Source organism: Dreissena polymorpha, chromosome 7 (assembly GCF_020536995.1).
Source record: "Dreissena polymorpha isolate Duluth1 chromosome 7, UMN_Dpol_1.0, whole genome shotgun sequence".
NCBI classification, from domain to species: Eukaryota; Metazoa; Mollusca; class Bivalvia; order Myida; family Dreissenidae; genus Dreissena; species Dreissena polymorpha.
This window is the reverse complement of record NC_068361.1, coordinates 30,545,417-30,565,199: the sequence shown is the minus strand read 5'-3', so window position 1 is coordinate 30,565,199 and position 19,783 is coordinate 30,545,417. Positions and strand designations below refer to the sequence as shown.

Below are 19,783 nucleotides of genomic sequence, written 5' to 3'. Positions count from 1 at the left end.
AAAGGACACCTTTAAAATAAAACAAACTTGCTCAGGCACTTCGATCACTAATACCAAACAGAAGGTATTTTATAATTCCATTTTCGTAGTTTGAATACGGGTCTGTTTGTTATGTTGTTATCAACCTTGCCGCAATACAGGCTAATTTTTTATCAGCATTGGTTTAGGAATCCATTTTAATTTACGTTAAGCGTATGTTATCATTTCCTTTTATACTGGTGCCATATGATATGATACGCTTAATGTTTATACCACTTGTTTACTCTTTTCTGTTTCGTCGACCTCTAGAAGTTGTATTTTCCTAAACAGTCTCAATATGATTTAATTGAATGCCTATAAAGAACAGTTCCAACATAGGTGTATACACGTTAATTCCGTTTAAAATGATAATGTTAACTGTATTGATCGCTAACGAAGTGTTAGATATTGTAATATGTATACATATTATGGTAATTATTTTTGTTATAGAATATTATTGTAAACATAATTCCCAATTCATCTCAGTGAAAACTAGTTCAATGTTTCGATCTTTTATTTAAACATTAGTTAAAATATATGTGGTGTCAACGTTTATAAATGTGAAATTATCAACATAAAGTCAGGAGATATATATAGTCAAATCAAAAAGACAACATGACAATCTGTAATATATTTTAAAGAACACCGCTGTATAATACATGCCATAAAATACCGTATAGTTTATGAACAATATTGGTTTCAATACATAAACAAACAAAATATTATCAATGCGTTTTCAATCTTAATTGCTAAACATCATTTTAGGCGAATTCCCCTCAACTCTTCAAAATTGCAGGGCGATGACGTCATAGTTTACATAATTTTACATAACGTTTTCCTCATGTTGCCTGGCGTACGGATTCAATTATAGAGGACTCAAAATGCCCTAATCGAAATAGCAAATGTCAAAAAGTAGTTCAAAGCTCGACTTTTCATTACAGAGCACCTTTATTAAATTGGTACAAGTGTTCTTAGGTTTTGGTTGCGGTGTTTCCTGAAATATGTCGACATCGTTGTAGCTACTATACTTATCTAAATAGCTCTTTACAGATGACCTCGGGTCCATTCTTTTATCCGCATGACCAAGTCTTATAATTAAGAATTGAATGTATCAGAATTGTAACTATGTTCATACTAAGTGGAAAATGTTCATTTCAGCTCAACGGGTGTGTGTTCTTGTGTTGTTTTTAACCAACCACTCAGCACACAGGTAGCTCTTCTTCCATTGTCATCTATGCCCACTACACCCCAACACTCACAATTAAAGTGCACATGAAATTCATTTACGAACGAATACAATTCCTTTGAAATGCAGTCATCTAAACAAGCTCAGATATCGATACTGTTTGGAAAACAGTACTTCGCACTCAGGATACTATTAATCCCTTGTCAGACTTGTACTATGCGTTAATAAATCGTGTACGTTATTGATTGTTTATATTTTAACAACGTTACACAGTTAATAAACTCAACATTTAGTAATAACAAAGTCAACTGCCCTTTGACAAAAAAGTATCAAGATACATATTAGTATCGCAATAAGCAATCAAAACCACGTTAAACACTTTCTAATTTCACGTCAGAAATAGCAGAATTCATTTTCAGCTACTTTCTTTACGATAAGTAAACATAACCGAGGTATACAAATAATGAAACAACAATGGACACAATGTAGCTTAGTCTATATATGCAAGAGATAATCTACGTTATATTCATAATATCATTTTGCAGCATGCAGACACTGGTAAATAAACTCTTCAATATATTTATGCTTGAAGACGTGATACGAGATTGACTGGGTTATGGCAGGTTCGTGTACACACTGTTATTTTATCATTTGAAGGATGCATTAGGCCTGTTTATTTGTTGTTGATTCATCTTCGGTAAGATAACTAACGTGTTACATGCCAAATTTTAATGCAGCACTTTACTCGTGTGTTTTAAGTTGTAAGCTAAAACTACACGACATTCAGTGTTGAAAAAAGAATAATATGTATGTGGCCTTAGACTGGTAAGCTTATGCATGATATCAGTGGTTTATTTGTCGCTGAACAAACAAATCGTGATAACAATTTATGTTTTTTCCGGCTATTCATCACATAAATGCATCAAGTATGAATTCTCAAAAACCTGAGTCCAATTATGTGATTTCCTTGTCAAGTGTGAAAAGCAACACTGTCCATGTTTGCAAATCCAAAAGTACTTTTGCTGACCAATTATCAATAGTATCATGAATAAATTAACGGTATATTACCAATTCGTTTCAAAAGAGTTTTTAAATCGTTATGGCACACATATTACAATTATATTGTGTGTACCTATATGAACAAAGCTGCTATAAAAGGTACTCGATTATAATTAAAAATCTTTTTTTAACCCTTGAATGCATGTATGATAATATTTTAAATCATAATTGCGTCTTGTTGTTTTTTGTTTTCATGTTAGAAATAAAGACTAACACTGTATAAACGTTTGTTTGCAAGTGACTATGGAAACAATTCTTCGTTTAATTGTGGTTGATCACATCACTCGCTGAATCTGCAATATAATTTAAACAAAGTTAGAATCGAACCGATATTTGTAGTTTTGTTCGCTGAAACATGTATCCATGGTAATCGTTTGACATTTGCTCAATTTATCATTTACTCTTGGTTGCACAAACTAACTATTACCAAATTTGCATCGCACACGTATCGATGCGCCCAAAACAACTCAACTCAGAATAATAATTGTATAATTGCAAAACGCAGGGTTAACTTGAAGAATTAATAATATATATAGCAATAAAATTCAAAGCAATACTAGTTCGTGTAACACAATGCAATCACTAACCTTATTTCACCAGTCGAGTCATTTTACTTGCGGAATTGCTGCCCCCTACTCCTACACAGATGTAGTCTCCAAAGTCGTATTCAGACACAAGTGCACTAAATCTGGAAGTTGCGGTTATAAACCACATAACCGGGAAATCGCCGTCTTTTTCAGTAGTGACCTATAAAACAATGAAACACCGTTTGACATGTGTCTGATATACCTTCTGACCAATCTTCGATCCATAATACCCAGCGGTTGTTCTGTTTAAAAAAAACGAAATCTGGTTCGCTACAATAAGACACCATTTAATATTTGGTTTCTGGTTTTAGAGTAATGTATGCCTTTGTTAGTTAGGCTTTTTTTTCAGACAACTGTTCTAAAATCGATTTATTCATGTTTAATAGAGCTTTTCGGGATTTGATCCCCTCTTCGTTTGCACACTCGTGAAAGAACATAATTATGCATTTGTAAAAGTTCAATCACCATAACTATTGCAAAAAAGTGGTGTTTTTTTTTTCTTTTTAAAACGATCTACACTTACAGCTGCATTTTTTTGTATCCACAAAACAAGCTTACTTTTCGCAATCAAATACCGAAAAACATGCTTGATGGCGTAAAAATCATTTTGCAGAGGGAGAAAACCGGAGTACCCGAAGGGAACTCCACCTGTCCGGTATGGTGACCACTTAACAAACACACATGTTCTGTAAACGGTTATTGAACCCGGATCGCCTGGGAGAGAGGTGTTCCAATCAATGCGCTAAACGCACAGCCCGTTGAAATGTTCGCATAGCTAGCTTGCATATATACCTAACGGGTGATTGTAGTTGTGGCTAATCGGCCATGGTCAATGTTTTGCTTGCTTGAAATGGAAGGAAAATGTTTCCGCAAACTTGTAAGAGTGGAGTAGCTTACAATAATATAATAACCGTTATATATGTGTCTGTTAAACCGTCTGACCAGAATTCGATCCATATTACCCAGCGGCGTATTATGTTTAAAAAAACTGAAACCAGATTTGCAACAACTAGTCATCATTTGATTCATGTTATATAAAGCTTTTCGGGATTTGATGTTTGCGTCGTTTTAAGTACTGGTGAGGGAACATGCATGTGTACAAGTTCAATCACCAAAACAGTTGCACAAAATAGCTGTGTTGTTTTCTTTATTTTACAACGATAAATACAACAGCTGCATTTTTTATATTCACAAATCGAGCTTACTTTTCGCAATCAAATACCGAATAAAATGCTTGTTGATGTAAACAATCATTAAAAAGCATATCGTTTTTGTCTTTAAAAATGTAAACCTACAAGCATTTGCCTTCGCAAAATTGTAGACATTTTACTTCCTCCTCCGCAAACCTCGTTATTGAATATATATTATAGTGTACATATCTGAAACTTTCGTCGTCTTTCAAACAATTCATACATACTGGTTATTGCATTGGTGTGTGACAAGCAGAGAAAACGAACACTTTGTCTCTGGTCGATAACTTTGCATTGACTGATCTTTATTAAACCTCTGATGAGTATTTTGAAGTTTATTACGACCTTCCGAGACTGAGGCAACATTATGTCAGGAGCCGGATTGTGGCCTAACATTCTAACCAAATTTTGTTTACACACCATTTTTAACATTAACGATGTCGGGATATTGATCAAATATAGCTGTAATTTAAAGCATTTTAGATTTAAATAAAATATTTTAAATTCAGCATTTTGCAGTTGGGGAAAACCGAAACACCCGAAGGAAACCCCACCTGTCCGCTATGGTGACCACTAAATAAACACACATGCTCCGTAAACGGGGATTTAACCCGGATTGCCTGGGTAAGAGATGCGTTTACCAATCAATGCGCTAATTTGACAGCACGTTGAGCTGTGGATAAATATATATTCTATATATACCTAGTTGTTGATTGTAGTTGTGGCTTATCGGTCATGATCAATGTTCCTGTTGTTTAAAATGGAAGGAAGTGGTTTACGCAAGCTAACAAGAGGGGGTAGCTTACAATGAAATCTAGTTTGATATTACAATTCGGACCCGTCTGGTTAAGGTCAATGTCAAGGTCATTGTTGCTTAAAATAGACAAACCCGTTTCCGTTCAATCACTCGAGTCTGGATAGAGGTTTGCTCTGAAATTATGTGTGTAGGTATCTTACATGCACACCCCGTTTGTTATTTTAATTAATTCAAATAATGTAAACATATTAGTGAGACATTATCATGTTTCTTATTAACACATTTCGTAGCGAAACATAATGTGAAGTATTTCTATAAATGAACAGTACATTAAATTTCCAATCGGAGATGATCGTCTTGCCCTGCGGATCCCGCCAGTATCCTTCTTTTATCGGCTGTCCCTCCACAGCACATACCAGGGAAACAACTGCGCCAGCTTGGACTTGGATTTCCTCCTCCATCACATCAACCTCCACAGGGACTGCAGGACATAATCACACAAAACATTGCACGGGCGGATTAATTGTTAACTAATAGGCATGGATAATTATTTCAGCCATGTACATTTAACCTTTGCTGACATTTAAAGCCAGATCAATGCTACATCAACCGCTGAAAACTGAACATGCAGGGATATAATGCATAAACACAATTTTGGAAAATTTATAAATTCACTGAGATAAACTTACAGTTTATAGACGCTACGTGTTTCTTCCATTGCTATACTGTATATCTGTATTTTTCGATATGTTATCAAATGTGCCAAAACAAAATATGTGTTTACCGCGAGTGGACGAATCTTATATGACCATTACTTATCAGCACAAAAAAGGTTTACTAAATGTGTAGCATACTAAATTATTAAAGTATCATCACACTCAGCTTCGTTATAGGAATTAAAGTAACAACAGCAACATTGTATTGGTAACTTGCTTCTTATATTTAGGATTTATTAGGCAGTTTTTTGTTTGTTGACATTGCCAAAATAACCACTCATTAAAGTAGTATTAAATAACACCATTCAGTACGATTTGTCAGTCATATTTCTGAAATTAAATTGTCGGTAGCATACTATTGCAGTTGTTTTAAAAACAATAACAACTATACTGACTATACTCTCATTTTACAATTTTTCACAAACATATGCAACGGCTGTCAAGCTCAACATACAGATTTAAACTCTGCACTCTTTTTCCAACGAAGATTAGTGTATGATCCGTATTGTGAATGTCGCAACATTGTATCATATTGTCAATAGTAATTAATAAAAAGGGACTAAAAGATCGCCGTGGTGTAGTGGCTATGGTGTCCGCCTAGCGATCGGGAGGTCACGGGTTCAATCCCCACTGTGGGAGCGTTCTTTAGATCCCCCAAATAGACACCAAGGAAAAAGGACTCGAGAGCGTTTCATATAAACTTGGCTTGTTATGCAATCGAGCTTAAATAAATAGATTTAAAAAAGGACAATTAAGTTCATCGATATTTCTTAATGTGGCACTTATATTACAGCAATACATAACGCTGCTACTCACAGTTCACTTGCAGGTCGATCGTGTGGTTAACGCTGCTAACAGAGTTCTTGCCTTCGCAAATGTAACTGTCAGACGCGTAGCGAGTAACGCCCGGCAAACGCAGTATCTCACCAGTTATGCCCGTGTCTGGCGAGGTAAGTAAGAAGCGTACTTATATGCAGGAGTAAGATTTTGTCTTTAATCATACCGCTACATTGATATCTGTCTGATTTACTATTGCATGATATATTTGTTTTTAGTTTAACTCACTTTTATTCACAATGCTAAACTCCCGTAGGCCATCGTGACATAGAAATAATGTCAGACCCAGCGGGAAAAAAATTACTGTCCAAAAAGTACTGTATCCCGCTGCCTTAGCAACCACGTACGGAATGTTCGAAAATTATACTGTCCCATTCGCGCATGCGCAATAAGCAGTTTTGCCTTTCCGCTGTAAACAGACGACAAAATGGCAAGTAAACGTTTTTCAGCGATGAGCGAGGAGGATTTGAAGGCATTGGATCGTGACAAGGACTCTAAAAACACTAAACGTGTAGTCTAACATGGTATGAACTTGTACAACGAATTTCTTCGTTCCAATTACATGGATCTTGGTGATCTCGTGGAAAATCCAGCGGAACTTAACAACCAGTTATTGAGTTACGCTTTTTGTTTTTCTATGGCTATGCATCTGTACGTCAGAAAAACGACTAGGAACTAAAGAAAAAATCTTTGGACAGTCTGAAGTATGGAATTTCCAATCATCTCTTAAGACCGTATAACATTAATTTGAAAGACCAGCAATTTTCATGAAGTAATGAAACCTACAAGTCAAAAGTTAAGCAGCTTAAACGAAGTGGACATGGGAGTGTCGACCACAAACCTGTAATATCCGACAGCGATTTTGAAAAATTAAGTGGCAACAGTGTACCGTTTAATATTTACATATTAACACTCCATGTGGTTTTCAAAACAGGGTGTGGTTTAACTTAATGTACTACCTTCTGAGGAGAGGTCAAGAGAATTTAGGGTCAAAGACGAAGTCAACATTACTATAGCAACTGATTTAACCGGGAGAAAGTTTATACACCAGGTCATCGCAGAATCAACAAAAAATCACGGGTAGATTCAATTAAAAAAATAATATTATGTCAACCTTTCAAATCGTAGTAATTGTACTAAAAGCTGGCAGTTGCTGCCAAGAATTTAACTATAAAAGGTGGCTGTTAATTTGTTTAACAGAGGAAAAAACCCATAAATTACATGGAATTTTAGTGGTGAAACCGCATAATCTTTTAGCAAACATATCTATTTTTTGGTTTCAGGCAATTTTAAATGTCAGACCAGTGTCAAATTAAATGAATTCATCTTTTTAGGATTGACGATACGCCTGATGGTACCACAGGAGAAGGAAAGATAAAAGAGCAGCCTGGAAGTACGTTTTGTCCAGTCCGATGCTTTGAGAAGTACATATCTAAACTGAACCCTAAACTCCAAGCATTATGGCAAAGACCGTTAGAATCATTTCAAGAGACCAGTGACATTTGGTCACCATTAGGAAAGAATACTTTGACTGTGTTAACCAGCATACTTTTATTTTTGTTATCAAAATATAAATGGTTATTCATTGCTGAATTTAACTACAATTATTGAATCTTAACATTGATCATGGTTCTTATAAATTGTTCATGTTTGAAAAGTTTGTTCGGTATAATAAAATAAATATTACATGTCTGACAGGGTGACCCCTGTCAGACATGTAATAATTAGTTTATTATACCGAACAAGTGATAAGAAATTGACTGTGTTAACCTTCAAATCCTCCTCGCTTATCGTTGAAAAACGTTTGCTGGCAATATTGCTTGCCAATTTGTCGTCTGTTTACAACGTCATAAATTGCGTAATCAAGTGATAAGAAATTGACTGTGTTAACCAGTGTACTTTTATTTTAGTTATCAAAATATAAATGGTTATTCATTGCTGTATTTAAATACAATTATTAAATATTATAATTGTTCATGGTTCTTATAAATTGTTCATGTTTGAAAAGTTTGTTAGGTATAATAAAATAAATATTACATGTCTGACAGGGTGACAGTAAATTTGTCAACTTTCGGAAAAATACTGTCAACCTTGGCTTCGCCTTGGTTGACACTATTTCCTCAAGTTGACAAATTTACTGTCACCCTGTCAGCCATGTAATATATATATAATATCACTTCAACAGGACATTGTTATGTCAGTCGATGTTTGCAGGTTGGCCATATTACTCGAAATAGTCATCGTGTTTAGAAACATATAATCAGACTCAACATAAAAACAATTTGATACCAAGATGTAGTATATTTTGTACACAAATAGCAACAAAAACAGCAAAAACATATTTTACAAACATGAAGCGCAAGTACTCATTACTTCATTATTAACACGTCAAAAGTCGACAAAAAAAATCATTCCCATTTAAAATGCAGCGTCGTAGCGATTATTTCATTATTTGTTTCAAAATTGGGACGTAGAGGTATGATAAACCTAATAACAGTTTACTTCCTGATCTGTTTGTATCATATCAGGCTCGACACGAATAAAATAAAGGCTCGGCGATCCTCGCCGTTATGTTATTCAAAGCCTTGCCTGATATATTACAAACACAGCCTGCAGTAACCTGCTATTCTCTATGCATCAGTGCCATGCAGAATGATATCGCTCACACATATTAAGCAACTTACTTGTTATGTTTTCAATCGTCATTAATATAATTTCCACACAACATGAGCTCCCAAGGTTTTCAAAACCAGATATCAATCACATACGTAACATACAATGTGAGAAAAATAAACAGGTTTACGTCCTTAAGCTATTTCAAATAAACATTTGCAAATTCCACTTGTTGTATATGGACCTATGACGGACGCGTTGACATTTTATGTATGGTCTGTCTAACCATAATCGTAAGTCATGTTCCTACCTAAGGCGTCCCTCAACCCCCGATACCAGCACACTGTAGGCGTAGGAACACCCGAGAAGTGGCACGTCAGATTCGGCGTGCTGCCTTCTTCGAACACCACACGAGTAGCAGACGACCTGTCTTGTATAATCCGAGGCGGATCTGAAAACGCACAGCAACATTCTCATGAAATAATTAAATTCAAATGAAGATATGTTTAATTTCGTCCAAAAAATAATTGCGGTTAGATATTTTCCACAATTCAATTCACAATCTTAACAAAGGCAAACTATACTTCTGCTTCCGATTTTAAACGATGGCATTAAATCGGCAATATTCATAAGGACACAATCAGTAACTTGCACTACAATTATTATTTTTTTATAAGGAGATAGAAAAAGAGATTTTGCTGTTTGTTTCTCTACCTAATAATATATATTTTCTTATGAAACTGTTGGGTTTGTTTTGTATTGTCAAAACAGGATTCGTTGTGTTTACTGTGTTTGTCAATTTTACAAATTAAAACATTGTAACTATGTAGGGTCTATGATTCATGTACTTTAAGCAACAGGAAGAACATAACATTAAATTTAGACCAACAGCACATACATTATGGTTTAAGGTTCTTTGTTGCATCCCTGGTGCTATACATGTTGGCTATTTAATATTATTTTTGTGCATGGTACATAACAGGCATTTGGTGTTTTTCCAATACCGTTATCTCATTTAATATCTCGAAATAATAGTGATATACTTTTTGGCACAGTTTGCATGAAGTTGACATCCATAATTTTACAACCTCAATCGTCAAGCCATTAAACGTCACACCAAACTACAACACACAGCAATACATATCACCTAACCACATACATGTCTTTTCATTATTATCAACCAATGTTATTGTCATACAGATTATTTCCAGGGTGTACTGAGCTATGACCGTCCCATTTTCTGTCTCACACGTATAATTTCCTGCAAACCCATCATCCGCCTTCTTAATAACTAGGTTCCAGTCGTATTCAGTCGGCTTTTGAACCTCAATGTTGTTCTGGAACATTAACATACAATAAATCAGATTGGCTCAGATATGTCACATTGTTTCGGAATATATTTTTATTAAAGAGCCATTGTATAAAATATGTTTACGAAATGTCGAGTGAAAACATGTTGTGGTTTTTTTTTATTCAATGCTGTAACCTTAAAAATCATTTTAAAGTGGTTCGCATTAATTGTTTCGTAGGTAAACCATGATATGACGAACTTATAATGACGTCCTTTCACATTCACATACTTTGTGTAAAGGATGGCTGAAAATCTGTTCCATTTTCTACGCATATTCTTACACCAGTTGATCCGAGGAGTGCATTTATTGTGAAACAGTTACACTATTGATATACTAGTATATCAGTTTTATTATGTACTGTTTCAGAAAACAAATAACCATATGTTTATCACTAAAGCTTTATAGACGACAGAAGAGTATATAAAGTAATAACACAGTCCATTAAATCAGTTACGTCGTACATGTTTCGTGTTTGTAATCCTCATTATCATTATTTGTCACTTAGAAATTGATAAAAACATAGCAAAAGAGATTTCAGTGATATAAATGTGGCCTGTTCTGAGATATTTGGTCAAAACGGGGTACATGGGCTAAAATGACTTATTTACATTTTCAGAAATCTCCATGTATGTTGAACGCGGAAAAATTTAGATATTTGCAAAATTTCTCAATTGAAGATGAACACGGCTGATTTAGAAATGATAATTAAAACACAAAAATAAACATTTCTTGATTATTTTCATGTCTTGAAAATAAGTTAATACATATTTAATAAATCTTCAAGTGCATGAATAAATCAATCACATATGGTTTTATAATACATTATACTTAATACTACTCAAGAATTCGAAAACATTATCAACATTATTAAATTTCTATTGGTTACCATGCAAACATCATAAATAATTCAAACTATTGAAATTATGTATGTACCATGCGTTTTTAAACTCTTGTTTGTTAAATAACTGATATACGGTAAAAATATTCGTCCATACCAAATACAAAGTCATAGTTTCTATCTCATTGGATGGAGAGTCTATCTCAATAGATAGAGACTCTTGTGGTTATTTGCAGTTAATTAGTTTGCAGTACATTTGGATCAAATAAGATTACCAACATTACGCATATTTCAGAGTTTGCATCTACTTTTTTCCAAATATTATCAGTGATTGGTTACAAGGTATCTCAATATTTTAATTGCATTGTAACAATGGAAACCAATGCCCATACACACAATACTTTATTTAAAAGAGGTGAAAATAAAATAATTTATTTAAAAGACGTGAACATGAACTATTTTGTTTATAAAACCCTTTTAAAAAAATCTAAAATGTAATAACAAATAGCATTTTTAAATCTCGTAGCAATTCAGATAATAGTTATTCAATGATTATTAACATTTATAAAGAATAAAAAATAGATCCCATTATTAAGTAAATACATAGAAATACATAATTTTGCTGTTTTGTTCTACGTTTATTTAATTGAACATTTAATGTTACATATTGCTATCTTAAAACTTATAAATGAAAATAAATTCAGGAATCATCAATTTTAAAGAATAAGCTGCATGGCAATGATTAAAACTTTGTGGTTACCGTTGGAAACCATTTTTTTTAAATCATGAAGTTACTTTAGGTTCACATATAATATTAGAAAGGGATACACATAATAACAACAAAATAATAATATGAGTATAGGTAAAATATATTCTACATTCAAATATATTCCCTTAATATAAGTGCAGTATTGCGTCAGTTACCTCTTAGATCGACAATTGTTGCATCACATTATTATAGACTGCTCGTGATTTGAAAATGTTTCAGAAACTAGAGCTGTTAATAGTCATACATAGTTTGTATTGCCACATTTGCAAGTGGGATAGGCAGGGATAGTTCCTTTTGCACGGCATTCTTATTCTTCATTGTATTCCACAGTCATTAAGCAGAGACGCTAAGTGTTTCCTGTTGGATTGGTATACAATAGGTTATTAAACGTCATCTCAAGATGGTCATATATTCCTTGTCATCTTCTGCACAGTGACCCTGTCAAGCTTTTAAGCTTCCAGCTTGCCTGTTTGATGTTATTATATGTAAACACAAAAATGAGAATCAATCAGTTTTCATGAAATTAAGCAAATTGAGGTCAGTATGCTGTTCAATTGCAACATAAAATATAAATTGCACTTTAACTTGTATAAATTATTCAGTTACAAACAATGAGTTTAGGATGATTTCCATATATAGGATTTCTCCAAAACAAAACTGTTATTTTCTGTAAACACATTTAGGTGGGAAATATAAATAATTAAGAGATGGAATTTTTCATTAAATCATGACAAAACAAATTAGAACTTCATTTATTAAATTGAACAAAATATAAGGAACTGAGATAGGTCATAGTAGCCATTTTTACTTTCGTTTTCAGTCGTTAATATGTTGTTTTTTTATAAAATTATTTTGGACATTTAACCATAAACATTAAAGTTGATTGAAAGACTAACACTTACCTTGTTCAAAGACAAGTAAAACTCAACCACTACAATTAGCATCAAGCTGCAATCGGTTTCAACATGTGTTGACAAATTGTGTTTGGCTATAAATTATTCATTGCCAACGTTGGTAAAAGGGGAGTAAAAGTCAGCTCATTGACATTAAAAGTCAAATCAACTATTTGTTTGATAGAAAATACTTTCAAGGACCAGTCGTTGCCGATATGTACATGTAGCAGCATTTTACTTAAATACGATAAATGGTAAAATCAAACATAAGGCAATGTATACCAAATTAAGAGCAAGTTTAGGTGTGCACCCCATGAGGGTGTATTACATACTCACCCTTGACAATTACAAATCATGTAACTAATATTACGGAAATATTGCGTATGATGTACTTTCAGACCATCGGCTTGATATGATTATCGTTCATGAAGCGCAAGTGTGCTTTCGTGCCGCTTTAACGTTGGTTTTCGCATGCGTTGAAAATTACAATGTAGGCGAGTTTGGTCACTTTAAACTTGACCAAACTGCGACGATATGCAAATGCTTTTCTACAAACGCAACTTGAAATATTTATACCCTTAGTGTTGTGTCTTTTTTTGTTCATTCATACTGACCCATAATTGAAACTTACTGCAACGCGTGAAAACTCGCAAAACCTAAACCCGATACTTATAAACAAATGAAGAACTTTAATTGGATTATGAGAATGTAATTAATTTTCTCCGTGCATGTGTTTCACAACATGAATGACAATTCAGCAGATAGTTAGTATGATATTTTGTATCTATTAAACGAGATTTCAAGACCGAAAATAATGTATTGTTAGTAACAGAGCAATAATATATGAATGCATTATATTTTAGTATCAGGTTAATGGTGCGAGCAAACATATAGTAACGAATGAGTTTGCAAACCCAAGATTAATCTTGCTGACTTCATGCACGGTTATAATTACGAATGGTTATGGTGATTATGGTGACTACTTTTGTTTTCGCATAAGCATAGACATAAATAGATTGCTTATAAATAGAGCAACATTCCTGTAATGATATCATTTATCTCATGAAACACGGTTTCAAACAAATGAATCTAGGAGTTAAAGTTATAGAGATAACAGACAAAAGGTGAGTTATGCATCAATATACCACCTGTTTGTAAACTTGTGTTCCCCTCGTTAAAATTCCTTCCTTTGACCTCCATCGGATCTGGAATGCAGAAATCTCAGCGTATGCCAGTCATTTTGACAAAATATAGGTAAACTGAATTACACATTTCAGCAAGATTATCATTAGGACGGAACTGTCCTATATAGTTAAAATACAACCTGTATTTAAAACGTACACTGTATCATATTGTTAAAATAATCCCTCGTGTTTGCATGGGCAATAATAGTAACACTATGTACGTTTAGAAGGTAATTAGACTAAAGGTCAACGGTTACGTTTACATCGTGATTTCAATATCTGATATGAATTGTTGTTCTTCCAATCACAGTGCATCAGTTGCAATAACTATTATATAGAGCATATAATATACATGTAAATCTATTATTTTCTCTGTTCAGATGTTTTGCTGCTCTTTATTTTAAAATAATATATTACCCTTTATATAATATGACACCTATGAAAAATACAAACATCAATGACAGGACATAATCTAAATAGACAGATGCCTCTATATACCAAAGTTGTTTTATCCCATTCTCGGAAAAAGCACGCCATTGAGGCGGACTGTCCTCGAAGTATTTGGAGCTTTCCGGTTTGAACGCCGGTAATCATCATGATGATATACACGTCTAAACGGCGAAGCATATGCAACGTTATTTAGCAAACAAGCAATCATCGACAAGCATACATGTAAATTAGTTGCGGGTCTTTGTGTAAACATATAAGGCCGTGTGACTACAGATTGTAATATAATAATTGCTAATACAAAATTAAACACGATTTGTTTGTACTAAACATCTACGTTGCTTATTCACGTATAATGATATGATCATGTATCTACATGTATTAATAGTAGTTAATTAGACATTGATATTTATCACCATTTAACTTCAGATATGCAATATTGGGCCTACAACCGGTCAATGTTCTAATGACGCAACCCAAAAATTGTTATATCGTTGTTGTTTTTTTTTATAAAATGTTACATAATCAGTAGTTATTCATGATGTGCTTAAAACAAATGAACTGTATACCCTGTTACATATCATTTGTGTTACTCTACCCATAACCTGATATAGATAGGACGTCGGTATGCGAATATGTTCGTAAACAGCGTATTTATTACTATATTTCTATAGCAACGCTCCGAATTGGATTTATGTCGGACGCTGCACATTTATAATAACCACTATTTATCAGATGCTATACCCTGTTCCCCATGTAATACAACCATTACATATTTGTTTTATTACACATGTGTAATACAACATTTTAAAGCGTTTTTATTGGCTTAGTTTTCGTTTATTGACCAATCGCATCTTGTTATTTTGCTGAAATGACGTTGCAACGTCAAATGGCGTCACGAAATGTAAACAACATTCGGAATTTATCATTATGTTTGCGCAAACTTTTTTTTATTTTGCTCATTTAAAAGCATGCGATAAAAAAGATCTGACACTCGTTGTCATATCATACCATATTTTATTAAACTCGTCCAGGAAATTAGTTAGTAAGCTCGCCAAAGGCTCGCTTACTAACAAAATTCCTGAACTCGTTTAATAAAATATGGTATGATTTGACAACTCGTGCCAGATCCTATATATATATGCACTCAACCATATATCAACCTATTACGATTAATGTTTAATTTGCAATTCAGAAAAAGAAAAGCTTCCTTTGTATACTGAATCCATATTTAAACCGCTTGTACCATTTGCTTTACAAATTGGAATGTTAGGTCCGCCTTTTTATTGTGTAATGTGTTTGCTATGATTCTAATGATTAATGAAAGAGCTGTGTGTTGTTTTCTTCTCTAATATACAAAAACACGTCCCTATATGCATGTTTATATCGATATTCAATCGTTTTACTATATATTTTTTATGTGTGACGAAGGGCATATTCTGTAACATCCACTACTTATGATAATACTTAGGATTACGGTCAATTGACTCAAGTGAGTGAACATTATTTTTGTTTCAACACGTTTTATTATTAGAATGGAAACAGAAACGTATATAAATACATATGCAGCACAACGTTCCATATAATTATAGACAGTGACATAAAAAGAAACACATATGCTACATAACTAAAGTAATGCGTTATCTATAAAATTGTAGACAGTGGCATACACAGCAAACAAAGCAATTAGCAAATAAGCTGGAAAAATCCCTACCTTTATCATAGGACAAAGAATGACTTGCACATAATACACAGAATTTAGAGCTTAAGCTTTAGTTAAGGGTGTAATTATTACTTTTTTTTATAAACAAAATCACAAACCATATTATTTCTTTGTTAGCGATTTTATAACAAATAATTACTAGGAAAATACATAGTTTCATGTCAATGGACATTTCAAGTTTACAAACTGAAAAGAATGCTGTTAATATAAGGCAGTTGCATGCAATGTTGTGTTGGAAAAACATAAAAAAGTATTTTAAAAAAATAAAAAAGTATTTATAAAGCAGAAAAGTAGAACACTAGATGTTACAGTATATATATATATAGTATATACGTATTTAAAGTATGTATAAATTGTAATAAGCAAATTATATCTGCATATTCAGATGAAAAAAAAATGCATAAAAAGCTATCATAGGTACATATTCAAAATAAAGATATTTTCCATGATATATACCTATTTAAAGTATGCATAAATTGTAGTAAGCAAATGGTATTTGCATATTCAGATGGAAAAAGGTTTAGAAAAACAAAAAGGGGTACATGTAATTGTGATTTATGGAACGTAGGTACAACCTATAATTTCTTTTAAGATTTCAACTTGGCTGTTTGAGTTAAAAAAAAAATATTTATACAAAGTTGTAAAGAACTACAATATTCATTTAATATAAATACTTAATTTGTTCTACAATCGTAGTAAACATTTCCCATTCAATGTCAACAGATTCTGAATTATTTTTATAAAATAATTTTCTTCAGTTATCATAATCATACCTAATGTATTGTTTGGATCCTATAATGTTTGGGATGAATTTATTCATTTTACACTCGTATAGGTATAGCTTAGTAAACGAAATAACATTATTTATGGCTATAGCTGACTTTGCCCAAGTAGAACATTTTTCTTATTCATGAAAGACAATAATTGTCCTGTTCATATCTTATCAATTAAAGTGAAACTTATAATGGTTTATATGTTAAATTTCCTTGTTTTATATGAATCGGGGACGCGAAGGTCCGGAAGATAACATTTATAGCATTAAGTTTCAAAAGGAATAGTAAAACATGTATAACATGTTTTCTTTTGTTTTTAGCACAACATGCATACTGACCGAGTCATTGCAATAGTGCATTCAGGCCTAGAGAGGGCACCTGTATTTCTAATTAGTTTAGTGTTATGCTGTAAACAATTAAATAGTACTTGGAGAACAAATATGCAAACAGATCCATTTAAACACGTTTGACATACACAATCAACATTATTGGAAATAGTATAGTTTAGTTTATAAAGACATGTTCTCTCACATTTTGTTTAATACAAAAAACTGTGGAAAAATCTCTATAAAGTAGTTTTCGTTGCATCATATTCGTTAATCAAATACACATACGTTCTTAAATAGGGGGTTCGTAATATCAACAGTAACACATTATAAAACTTTTTATTTATTTAAAAAAATCCAAATGAGCGTTGTTTGAACATGGTTACGCGGAATAATGCATTAAACTTATTAACACTGTACTTTGTGCATAGGAACACAAAGCTAGCCTTAAATGTATTCGATATTAAGTAATTGTATTCATAATAATTGAATGTCGCTAACACATGTTATATTAAATACTCACAAACTGTGGCTTGTATCCCCGCCTTGTTGAACATTTTTTTAAAGAATAATGCACGACAATGTCATCGATGTATATATTATAATGAAGCTCTGAATATAGTCATCCAGCTTGGACACGAAGTGAAACCACTCTTAAAAGAAGAGTTAACTTCCTTTATACTTGAGATATTGTGCTAATAACGTGTACTTATGTAGTGTGCTATTATAAGCCTCCAATGTATGTGGAAGTTAAAATGCTGAGACAGGAAGCTTCGAACAGACCAACAGACGGGCAGACGTACAGACGTACAAACTAACATTGTGGCTGCTATTATGCCACCTTCTTCTAAAAGGCGCAAAAAAGACTGCAACCGTAGAAAAAAATATTAAAGCATTTTTTTTAATTAAAGGCCTTTACTTATGGAAAGTTTTGTGGGATGTTAAACTATATGTGTGTGTTTCTTTTAGTATTTGTCGCTTAGTGTGAAGTGCAGATATCTTTTAAACCATTTTAATTACCTTATGTTTTGCATAGATATATTTGTGTACTGGACTTTGTTTAAACTCACAGCATGGAAATAAACATCTTTTATTACATAATTATGTAAAGTGGTGCAAAAATAATGTTCGGATGTTTTGTTTAAATGACAGTACGAATAATGAAAATTTAGGGTCTTGTTATAACATTTAAGACATCATTTGTAACACAATAGAAAGTAAATATTTTTTTTACTGACAGCATTCAAGTTGATCCATGCGCCTTGTTAAAAGAAAACATATCTTGTTTACGATTGTTTCACAAAGACAATAAACATTAGCTTTACTTTATGACAATCAGATTGAAGATTTACCAACCACAATGAGAGATTCGCCCCATAAGGTGTCGTACTGACGTCAGGTTTAAGAGATACATTTTCAAGGTCTTCATTTATTTCATGTAACGCGCTAACGAACCAAACCTAGTATAAAGAAGAGGATCAATGTTGGGGTGTACTTTATTTTCATTGGTTGCTTAGGCCAGCCCTTCTCATTGGTTGCTTAGGTTTGTTACTTTGCGCTTTTTGTTCTATAAATAGTTTATAAATTGAATAAAAATCTTTTGTGCATCTTGTTCTCAATCTTTTTTTCCCAATAAGCGACGTATAACGATATTAACATACTAATAAACCCACAACATGATGTGTTTTTTTATTTAATTTCCCTTCACACACGACTGGAGCAAACATGACCTACTTTCCACTTCTGAAATCGGGCGAATGTTAATCCGAAAAATTACAATGTTCAGCAGTTTTAGAGTGTTACTTTCAGTTGTCCCATTAAACTTCCGGACAAATGGAACAGTCCGGTCAATTGAAAAAAAGGATACATGCAAATTAAACTAATAACAATGTGGTTAAAGTGCACCGTGGAAAGACGAGTAGCTTACACGTTCAATTGAAATAAATCATATTCTAGTTACAAAAAAAAAACATTGGGAATGTAAAGTAATGCTTGATACATTAGTGCTTGCATTCATTATACGTTTAAGCATCCGTGTTGTCAGCAAAATGAATATAGATGAACCTCACAGGAGAATTAAAAAGGACAAACATTTATGTGCACTATGTGATTTGAAGAACGATACAGAATCGCAAAGGGGCGAATTAGATGCAGCAGTAGGTTCTTGATTGTACATAATAACCACTGATCAGTACACTTCTAGAATACCACATAATTCCATTTAATATAATAAAGCCTTTCCTTAAAACATAAAAATATACTTTACATTTATATGTTTATGCTATTATGCATGCAATCATATACATAAAGAATAAATTTGGTCATCGGGATAATGCATGCAATCGTAAACAATATCCTGGTTCAAAATGCTATGTTTCATTTTGGTTTCAACAATTCAAAAAATATGAACGATTATCATTATCATGTTTGCATACCGAAATGCATCTTCAGCATTTATCCGCACAAACGTACAGTTATGCTTTACACGCAAGTTTAATGACGTATGCAAATACTA

At 33.0% G+C, this 19,783-nt stretch overlaps 1 protein-coding gene across 1 annotated transcript; it reads right to left on the bottom strand.

The window, feature by feature from the left end:
* Positions 1-514: 514 nt before the first annotated feature.
* Positions 515-17,913, bottom strand: LOC127837412 (hemicentin-1-like). Its single transcript, XM_052364476.1, has 9 exons — positions 17,792-17,913; positions 14,498-14,610; positions 13,964-14,020; positions 10,162-10,300; positions 9,274-9,414; positions 6,330-6,455; positions 5,127-5,278; positions 2,851-3,010; positions 515-2,556 (listed from the first exon to the last, which is right to left on the bottom strand). Exons 1-8 carry the CDS (start codon positions 17,823-17,825, stop codon positions 2,852-2,854), a joined length of 921 nt encoding a protein of 306 aa, XP_052220436.1. The 5' UTR covers positions 17,826-17,913; the 3' UTR covers positions 515-2,556; position 2,851.
* Positions 17,914-19,783: the final 1,870 nt, after the last annotated feature.